The sequence below is a fragment of the Gymnodraco acuticeps genome, unplaced genomic scaffold (genome assembly GCF_902827175.1).
Source record: "Gymnodraco acuticeps unplaced genomic scaffold, fGymAcu1.1, whole genome shotgun sequence".
NCBI classification, from domain to species: domain Eukaryota; kingdom Metazoa; phylum Chordata; class Actinopteri; order Perciformes; family Bathydraconidae; genus Gymnodraco; species Gymnodraco acuticeps.
This window is the reverse complement of record NW_022989799.1, coordinates 44321-55434: the sequence shown is the minus strand read 5'-3', so window position 1 is coordinate 55434 and position 11114 is coordinate 44321. Positions and strand designations below refer to the sequence as shown.

Here is an 11114-nt window from a genome sequence, read left to right as displayed (position 1 = left end):
ACAACCATATCTGCTCGGGTGTATTTCCGTCGCATCCGTCATATTGTACGGCTGTCACTACCCGATCTGCAGCTCTGCCCGATCTGCAGTGCGCATGTGCGAGATGGTCCGCCATATTGGACAACTCTGGACGGCAACCCAAGTAGGACAACATTGACACAGTGGCTTTTGGCAAAGCTCAAAAGGAAAACTCGAGAGGGATGAGTTATTGTTATTACAACGTGACTTCAGTATTATTTAACAACTCTTTTTATTGGGTTCTTTTATTTGCGGTTAAGTACATTGTCAGAATAAGTGAGAAAAGAATTTAACTTGTTAAACAGCTATCATACTGAATACATATTTACTGTGAATGTATGCAAAAATGTATGGCATATATGTCTAACAGAAGTTAAATCCATTTCTCACTTATTCTGACAATTTACTTAAACCCAAATAAAAGAACCTAATGAAAAGAGTTGTTAAATAATAGTGAAGTCACGTTGTAATAACAATAACTCATCTCTCTCGAGTTTTCTTTTTTAGCTTTGCCAAAAGCCACTGTGTCAACTGTCCTTCTTGGGTTGCCGTACGGAGTTGTCCAATATGGCGGACCATCTCGCACATGCGCACTGCAGATCGGGCAGAGCTGCAGATCGGGTAGTGACAGTGACAACCATAGATATATATATAAACACTAGATGACTCACTCGCGCTGCTGGCCAATGGAGACCGACGTTGCCACTTGGCAGTTCTCTCATTCATAACATTATGGTTTACTATTTAAATAACCATAGCTTACTCAATTTTCAACCAATTTTCAAACGGTTTGGTTTTTTATAAACATCAAAGATGTAGTTATGATACTGCATACTTATAATCATGGACTTTCATATGAAAATAACATTAATCAGATAAAGCAATAGCTATACACACACACACAAGGTATTTATATTAAATATTTGCCGGCGTATATATTTCCATTAATTTTATTATATTGTTAATATTTAAAATAAATTATAAAATTAAAATACATTTATATTTTATATATAAAAATGGGTCTCATGTTACCACTCTGTAAGCCAAGAGTTGTTAATTTAGCAATGCCTTAGCTTTAAGAACAGGGACACAACTAATGACAATAGCATATGTTGGTATATTATTTAGATATTCACACCTTTATCAGAAGAACCAAACCAACATAAAATGTGCTCACAGACAGGCCAGTTCTGTCTAATTTATCACAATTATTTTTGACATGAGATCTTCATATTACTATACTAGTTTTGTATTTAGTTTCTAAATTTGTAAACAAATCCAGAACCTTTGAAATATGTTATTGAAAAAAGACCAAGAATAATATAAACTGTACCATGTGTCCTTTTGTGTCCTTCTGTAGTCCATTTGTGGTTTGTCTTGTCTCACCCCGGCTGATATATCACAAAATGTACTGTTTAAATTGTTCCCTATATTGTAGGAGTGCACCGAATGGGAAATTCTTGGCCGAAACCGATACCGAAAATAGGAAACAGTTGGCCGAAAACCGAATGCCGAAAGGCCGAAAATGATTAATAGAAATATATATATATATAATGTATACATTTTTTACCAATGTTGTTCAGCTACCTGATTATGGAAATAGACATGATTATGGCAAAACTTAACTTAAATAATAATCACTATTATGGGTCCATAAAACATTTATTCAGCACTTTTGAATGCATACAGTACATTTATATATGTCATGTATTATTGCTAAAAAACATGATATCGCAGTCTTAGTGTCGCCAACTCGTTTCTAATATGCAAAGACAACAAATGCGTCTATTATGTATTTTCGATCAGACGAGATCTCTCTCCCCCGTCTGTGTGCGAGGGGGCGGGGCAGTTTACACACACGCAGCTGCTACATGCAGCGGAGCACACTGCGGAGATGGCGGAGAGAACGCGCTCCGAGGTGTGGTTAAACTTTACCCGTCTCGATGTGGAGAATACTTGTTACCATAAGTGCAATAAGAGTTTAGCATGTAAGCACGAGCAATTTGTCTAAACATTTAGCAAAAGTGCACCGCATGCAGACGGAGGAATGTACCGGGTTCGACCGTCTTTCTAGCAGCTCTGTAGCCCCATCCACGAGTAACGGCAACTCCCGCCTTCTCCAAATAAGGACAAAGAGGCGGAGCTGAGGCGGGACAGGGCGGGACAGGGCGGGACCTGCTGCCAACGAGCGTGACGTTCGAGTCCTAGCTCAGGCTAAGAAGCTAAGCTAACATGCTCTCAGTATCAATCGAATGTAAAACATGATTGATGAAAGTAGTAAATCGGTCAGATTTGACCCGAAGACAACAGGAGGGTTAATGCCATATTCACTTAGTAACGCATGAACAACTTTTACAAATATTTCTATATAGTCTGTGTTGGTAAATGTCATCTAGGTTGCACATTTCCTGCTGAAATACATGCATACCAAGTCACTGCGTGGCACTTTGGTTTTGATAAACAGTGTAGTTCCACTATATAAACATTACATTCATAATCAAACGAGACAATCTGCAAGATAATTAGCTATTTGGTATTATTCTTAATGCTTGTCATTCACACGTTAATAAAATAAAATAAGTACCGATACATAGCAGAATAATTGTGGCGGTGTTCAGCTTAATAAGCCTTGCTCAACATCATTTATTTAGCTAATACTACAGCGGGCTGCAGGCGAACCAAGTCCGCGTTACGATGCATTCCTTGATCTCCAGTTATAACGCCGGTGTCAGTACCAGATATGTTCGGCCTACCAGATATGTTCGGGTGTATTTCCGTCGCATCCGTCATCCGTCATATCCGTCATATACTCACCTCCCTCTGCTCCCAGCGCTATGCTGCCACACACCGGCCGTCTGCGGAACTGCAGCCGGAGGAACTCGGTACAGCTTGTTATGTGTGAACGATCTAGATCCCTCCGCTTCCCCATAATTACCGCGACCATTTTAACTTTCATGACAGAAATGGAGAGCTTTTATGCTGAGATAAAGCAGTACGTGCTCAATGGTGGTTACCACAATCTCACCATCGCCGCTGAAAAGCATGATAAAAGGAAGGCGTTAATTCGGAGGGCATCCAAACAATACCTGATCAAAGGTAAGTAACAGAATAAGACCATGGTTAAGTCACGAACATACGTTTTTATTATGAGGTATAAACCCCCTGTACATGTGACATCATCACATCCCTTTACTTATAGGGATCAATAAAGTATATATCTATCTATCTATTTATCTAATGGTGTTTTTTGGTGCAAAAGTGATCATACCTCTAATGGTTTATCATATTGCAATTCCAACATTTTTCAGTAAATCGCAAGGACTCCACAGCTTGTTTCTCCTTTTTCTTTTTATACACACTTTACATTACTGTAGTTGTTACGTCTAAACCACATTTGCCACTGGATTTCTTCAACAGCTTTTAATCATAATGTCATCTCTACACATGTCTAAATGATTGTTTTGTTGTTCCTGTTGTGCCAGCTGGAGATTTGTACTACACATACAAGGACAATGAGAGGATGGTTGTGTGCACCAAGGACCAAATTATCAATGTCCTGAAGGAGTGCCATGATAACCTGGGTTTCGGAGGTCATGCAGGGAGAAGGCGCACCACCGAGAAGGTTTTGTCAACGTACCACTGGTCCACTATGCGGGAGGACGTGAAGAAATGGGTGGGAGTTTTTGACTGACTGACTGATTATTGATCTACAGAAATGTGTTGTATGTGTACATTGAAACAGAGTGAGACAGTTTGAGCTCCATCAGAGCAGAGAAAACATATTTCAGAACTTTAACAGTTTAATTCTGTCTCCTCTGAAAGTTTTCTCTGTTCTATCATTTTTATACCTAAAGTTTTTTGTTTTGCTGATTGAAAATGTATGATATTTGCTAAGGTTGATGAGTGTCCCCGCTGCCAGCAACACGAGGTCATTAAAACGGTTGCACCCGTACTGCATCCCATTCATGTTCCCGAGGCATGGACTGTCCTTGGTGTGGATCTCATTGGCCCACTTCCCTCCACTGCTAAGGGCAAAAGGTACTATCATGATGGGCTGAAGCATGTGTAACCTCCTTTAAAGGTTCTAAACGTGAAGAATCTGGTTTCAAAAGAAAGGAAATCATTTACAGTGATTCTGTATGTATTTACAACATTCTGCATTTTATATTGCAGATACATTCTAACAGCGACTGATCTGTTCACGAAGTGGGTGGTAGCAAAAACGCTCTACCACAAAACAGCTGTTGAGGTCTCAAAAAAGATTGTAAATATTCTTCTCAATTTCGGTCTTGTCGAGAAGATCATTACCGACCAAGGACGGGAATTTGTCAATGAGGTACAATAATCTATCTAATACAGTGTATGTGTTATGTGTAACAATGTAATACGATTTTTCAGGTAATTTGGTAATTGGTGTACACTAAACCATCTGCAGGTCAACCATGGTGTTTTTGATGCACTGGGTGTAAAACACTGCATCACTTCAGCGTACCATCCCCAGTGCAATGGCCAAGATGAGCGTACAAACCAAAACATAAAAAAAGCACTTGCAAAGTACTGTGGAGAGGACCAGAATGACATCTGAGGGGCATTGTGGCGAGCATTAACACCTCAAAGCAGGTACAATGTTGTAACAAATGCAGATGGAAACAATACTCAACAGAGATACTAAAAGGAATTTTTATGCTTTCAGAGGTCAACCAAGTGCACGCCCTATTTTGCCCAGTTTGGGAGGCACCCTCGCGTCCCGGGTGTTATAAATGCTACAGTCAATGACAGGGATGATACCTCTGTTTTGGTGCCTGCTGATGAGGCAGAACAGCAGCTTGAGGCAAAGGCTGCAACCATTGCAGATTTGCACTCGAAGGTGAGAATAAAATGGCAATATTTAAAACATAATAACTCCTAAAAAATGCAAGCGTATGTTAAGGACTGTAAATGATAACTGTTACATATCTTTCTCAGATTTACCAGAACATCCAAATAGCACAACAGAGACAGAAAATCTCTTTTGAAAAACGCAAGGGAAAGAATGTGAAATCTTTCCTGATTAACGTTGGAGATGAGGTCCTAAGAGCGAATAAGAGGAAGGAGGGCCGAGAAGGTGGAAAACTGGAGTGCAACTGGTTTGGCCCTTATGTGGTTTCCTCAATCACCAACAAGGGTGTGGCAACCCTGTTGAGCTCAACAGGAGCTCAGCTGAGACAGAGTGTGAATGTGTCTCAGCTGAAGCCCTTTATCAGGCCTATGTTGAGAGGTATTTTGATTATCAATACAAGGACACATTTTAGGTATACTTCATGTGTGGTACTTCAATAATACTGTTTATTTTTTGTCTATCTAATAACAGCTGAACCGAAGTTGGATTCGGAGGGGTCTGTTGCTGACCACCAGTATGCCCTCTCTGGTGCGAAATACGCAAAGGATCTACATCCGATTCAAGACAAGCTGGTAGATATATGTTTACTTCATGCACAGTGATTTGATTTTAATTTTTCTATGTTTTCTATTGGCTTGAAGTATGTTTTGCAATCTGTTATTTGCAGCTCAGCTATGTGCTAGACCACAATAGGCCTGGAGCAGAGGTCATTGTGAAGGAGGGTGATGTGTGCCTGACCAGAGAGGACTTTTGGAGCCTGGGTCTTCCTCAGTGCATGGAGTCAAATGTAGGTATACTTGAGCTTTCCTCCCAACTTCATCTTGTCTCAAATAAATGGCACAGGTAACTTACTGTTGTTACTGTTTCAGATTGGAAACACGTGCCTGAAGATGGTACAAGAAGCCAAAGACATGTACGGTTTTCAACAGACATCATTGGCCTGCTTTTTTCTTTTGAATAACACATATTTTCTAAATAGCTGTTTAGTGGTGAAACTCCAATCTCGTGAAGTGTGGTTGTCTCTTGTTGTTGAACATACTTCTATGAAGATTTCATTTTTTTTGAAAAACTATCAATATAGGGCAAAGATATATACATCGTGGATATGTATGTGGTTCCTACCTGGAAGTCCAAAACAGCTGACGTGTTGGCCAGTTTTCCAGTAAGTTCCTGTTGCTTGAGACCTATGTTTCTTGAAATTGATATACAGCAACTTAAAATCCCTTGTTTAAAATACTAGGCTGACCAATTGGCCACCAAGGACATGGTTTTCATCCCTGCCTGGAGTCGGCAGCAAGGAAAGGCAGATCACTATTTGCTTTGCGTGAGTCTGTTCCAAATGATCTCACCAGCATGTACAAAATGAACATAAGTTGTGCTGTGTGGTTTTCTTCTGGTGTTTGATTATGTCTAATTTCAGCTATTTTGTCAATGGTTGACAGGTGATCAAGCCAGCAAAGAGAGAGTTATATTTGCTCGACCCTCTTAAGCCAGATGGCTTTGGGGACAATTCCTACAAGGACATATTTAGGTTTTTGTAACATGATTACCCCCACCGTTCTGTGGCTTGTATGGGAGTTCTAAATAGTTTATAGTATTCTAATACTGCAGTAACCATCTTGTAGACCAGGGGTCTGAATCTGATCAAATTCATTTATAATATATCTCCATTTCCACAAAGTCTGGAGTGTCCTTAGTGGAACCAAAAGAAAAAGAGTCTGCAACAGGATGCTATGAATTATAATGTTCATTTTGTTATAAGCCTTGTTCAAAGGTTGTTTTCAAGTTCAGCTTTGTTCAGAGGCTGGTAAACGTATTTTTGTTTGTTTTATTTTAGCCCCGTTCAGTGGCTTTCATAACTTTCCTCTTTTAAGGCATGCAATAGTTCAATGTAAGGAAATCCAAAAACATGAATTATATTGAGTATAGCGTTCCTTCACCAAATCAATTCCCATGTCTTATCATTTCTTTTGACAGTGACCTAGCGCACCGCATTGCTCCAGGTCAGTGGACAGTAAAGTTCGGAAGAGACGTCAAGGTACATTTCTCCACCATCTCATACACCTGCTTTCACATGTCTTTATTTTCCATTTGACCATGAACATCACTGTTATATTCCAAATTCTTACAGGGTTTGCCTCACCAAACCACGGGCAATGACTGTGGTGTCTTCATACTGATGGTAAATTCCTCCCTTGACACTTTTTTTTAAGGGGTTTTGTTAGTTTTTGAAACTCATAACTTAACAGATCTTTATCCTTTCACAGTATGCACTCAACTTCAGCACAGATGCTCCACTTTGGTTTACCGAGGTCAGTATTTATCCTCTGAGTTAGTATTTCAGGGGGAAGAGGGGGCTAACATTGAGTAGACAAATGATGAGGTTCCATTCATTTTCAACTTTATTATTGTTACATTTTCTTTTAGCGGGACATAGCACAGATCCGGAAATGGTGGTGCATTATGCTCATGGAACGGTACCAGATTGAAGGGTAAATCATACATTTTAAATGTTACTTTATAGACAACAGTTTCTTTGACACTGATTTACATTTTCATCCTGATATTATGTGATTTTTATAGCCACGGACAGAGGTTTTCTTACTGGACCAATGAGGCCGAAGAGCTGCTCAAAGGGGCACTGGAGCCAGTGTACAGGGTCTCAAAGAAGCAAAAGACAGAACATGAGGTCAATAGGCACACTCCTGTTTGTGATAAAGAAATGTAACAATCCAGATTATTTAACACATGCATACATATCAATATTGATAATTGTATACACATGTAATTAAACAATCACATGACCCACACCTTATATTTTCCTTCAAAGGTCCAGTTTCAAAAGTCCGACATGTGCTTCATATTGGAGGTAATATCTTTTCAGTGAAGCAGTAACTGTTTTTTGTTTAAAAAACGACCTATGATCACGGCAGAATTTCCAACTATTATGTCTCACTGCTTTTTTTAACTTTATTGATAGCTGTTTTTTACCTCAAGGAGAAGAATAACAAAACATAAGAAAAATGTGTGTGATATATTCAACATTAATATTAAAAATGTGTATTTTTGCTACCTGAAGCCCAAAGAATCTTGGTATTTCGATTGTGCTGGCAACGGTCTAGTCAATGTGATGTTAAATATGTTTGATCTAGTCTGACCAATACTTCACAGCTGCCAAACTGTCTTCTCTCGGACCTTCTGATGGAAGTGGTTCTCCAGGAAGGTGACAAAGCGTACTCATCACTCACTCTAGTGTGTACCACCTTCAGAGACACAATGTCCACTGTGTCTTTCAGAAGAGGGGCCCACTTTCGCTGGCTTGAGAGTAAGTGATTCAGTGAAGGTGCAGCAGTATACGACAGCTGTGGTGTCTATGCATATTTTTAATGGCTCTATTGAAATGCTTGTTTTACACAGGTGTTGCTACATGGAGTTTGTTCTCTGCTTCATACAAGCAGGATTTCAACGTCATGTACACCATTGACACCTGCCGTGGATGCTTGGAGCCTTACAAAAACTGCAAACCAGGTAGACTTCTTATTCTGGATAATAATGTTTATGTGTCATTACATATTTAGTGTGTTGTGGTCCTAGTGTGATTCAATTACAATATTTTCTTTTTCTATTCATAGGATATGTTGGGAAAGGTAAAAGAGGAGAATTGCAGGGCATCTACTCTGATGACCAACATCCAGGCTATTGCAGTCCCTTCTGCAACCAGATATCATAGGTAAAGATTAACTCACACAAACAAATGTCAGAATAGACTAAATTGTCACTGCAATTAATGAAGATCATCATTTGATATCTTACCTTCAAGTTTGGTTTTCCCGGACGCTGCCCGTCGTGGACTTCGGGTCGTGGCTGAACCTGTCTCTGCAGTCCTGCCTTGGGTCATGCTGCTTCCCTGATGGCTTCCTCATATATTCTGAACAATCTGTGCTGTTTTCCTATCCACATGTAAAAGGAACTAGAAGGATTTCTTGATACTAAGGGCTGTAGAGAAAAGTTTGGAGCTTTTTCCATTAACGTTGAAGTTCAAATTCTCAATAAACACTTGAATGCTGTGCTGTCTTTCTATTTACTTGAATGTGTGAATTCATTCAGTTGGGTAGGTAAGCTTGGGATGGATATATTAAATATATACATACAAAAAATTAGAGACTCTTTCCAATGAAAGTAGCTAGCCGCAATAGCTCCAAGATTGCTATATCTAGTTTGTAGGTCGCCAAGTTGGCATCATTGACAGTTCGTCTCTTAAAGCCTCTAAAGCTCTGCAACAAAAAAGGATCATTATGAATGTAAATACTATACATGGTAATGCAGCAGGGCATAGTGCGATGAGGCAGGCAGGCAGAACCAGATTTATTTCTAAATATTTGTCGATCAATATTAGGCTACACTAATATAAGGCTACTAGTATTATAATATTACTGCAATAATATTCCAGTGGTGGCTGCTTAAGGTTGTTTCTGGCTCGTTTGATCCAAACATTGTCCAAAGCTCAAAATGTATTGTAATAGATGTAAGAATTCTCAAAATGTACAATATGTTTTGATCCAACACAATATTCTGATTCAATCCATATATGTTAGGGGTTTTTTTTTCACCAAAATAAATAGACTGCCTTCTCTCCAGCTCACCGCACACAAAGGGGGGGGGCATCTGTATTAACGGGTCAGTCTATAAGCACTCTAATAGCACCATAAATTACATTTAAATAACCACAAAAAGACAATTATTGTTTCCGATATTGATTTAACGAGATGCTGTTATAACATGGAAACGGCTTAATTTTAAAAAAATAAGCTTCAAAAATGTTTTATGAAGCACACTGGGTACAGCCCTGTAATACATGTGTTCCGTGTGTATATAGTCTTACGCAAGAAACACATAGCATGAACAGACTGCAACAAAACCAGTCTTACAAAACAGACTTCTGCTAAACTGGTGCAGAAGCAAAGCATCTACCTTAGATGAAGTTCACACAGAACTGTGGAAAAGGGAGAACATCTGTACTTGCTTTCAACGACATGATCAGGCTTATATATTATAAAAGTGTTGGCTAAAGTAACGCAGAATATATATATTTTTTAATTGTAAATAATTAAGTACACACACATAACAAGCTGTACCGAGTTCCTCCGGCTGCAGTTCCGCAGACGGCCGGTGTGTGGCAGCATAGCGCTGGGAGCAGAGGGAGGTGAGTATATGACGGATATGACGGATGACGGATGCGACGGAAATACACCCGAACATATTTGGTAGGCCGAACATATCTGGTACTGACACCGGACTCCGCCGCTGGCCGAAGCTAACGGAGCCCCAGGGTGCTAGCTACGGCCGCCGGGACGCGCTAGCGAGCTAGCACCCTGCAGCCCCGTTAGCTTCGGCGGCGTGGACTCCGGCGGCCCACCCCTTTTAACATTTGCTCCCGTTTAGCATTATGGGCGTCATAGCCATATAGTATAAAAGTCTTACACAAGGCTGAATCATAAACTAAACTGTATATATGTATAAAGGGTTACGTCCTTAGCTGGCTAATAAGCTACATAACAGGCTAAGCTAACAAGCACACAAACACCTGCTAACGGGGTTAACATGTATAATATTATCATTTTACTCACCGAAAAAAGCTGAAAGTAGACTTCTTGGAAGATCTGTTAGTACATTCAAGCGCACAGCACGACATTTTAATTATCTGGTATTTGTAACAATATTCCAGGCACGATCACCACGAACACAGCTAAAGGATCAAGTACAGTAACTACAACTAACTAACGTTGTAGCCTCTATGGTTGTAGCCAGAGCCATATAATAGAAGAGTTATGACATCTCCGTTCACTCCAATGGACCACTTTTTTACAGCAATGGCGGATCGTGGAGACTCTCAATCGTTCCCCGGAAGTTAGCGCCAAGGCTAGCAAAGCTGTGGAGTTGCAGCATAATAGACCGTTCATGACGGACTTTTAAAGGTAAGAAGAAGTTTAAAGATTTATATTGCGGATATTATCAGTACATCTGATTCAATTGAACACGTGTATTAAAGGATGTCAGTGGATTATCCCTAAATTAGTAGATTTAGGGAACGTTTACAGATAACAGATCAAGCTAGGATACCGAAGCAAGTTAGCAACACACGTTGAACAGCCTTTTAATTGTAAATTCCGTTCTCTTAATGTCTATTTGGTCCAACGTTGTTGAATTAGAGAAGAGG

The 11114-nt window shown here is 39.7% G+C and overlaps 1 protein-coding gene across 1 annotated transcript; it reads left to right on the top strand.

Annotated features, from left to right (window-relative positions):
• The first annotated feature begins 4757 nt into the window (after nt 1–4757).
• On the top strand, nt 4758–8735 carry LOC117550624. The gene is made up of 17 exons (XM_034223063.1): nt 4758–4885; nt 4984–5275; nt 5369–5469; nt 5565–5684; nt 5767–5810; nt 5979–6059; nt 6138–6221; nt 6875–6935; nt 7029–7079; nt 7165–7209; nt 7325–7389; nt 7481–7586; nt 7728–7766; nt 8069–8222; nt 8315–8425; nt 8530–8627; nt 8718–8735. The coding sequence occupies exons 2-16, from the start codon at nt 5266–5268 to the stop codon at nt 8625–8627; spliced, it is 1170 nt and encodes a 389-aa protein (XP_034078954.1). The 5' UTR covers nt 4758–4885; nt 4984–5265; the 3' UTR covers nt 8718–8735.
• Nucleotides 8736–11114: the final 2379 nt, after the last annotated feature.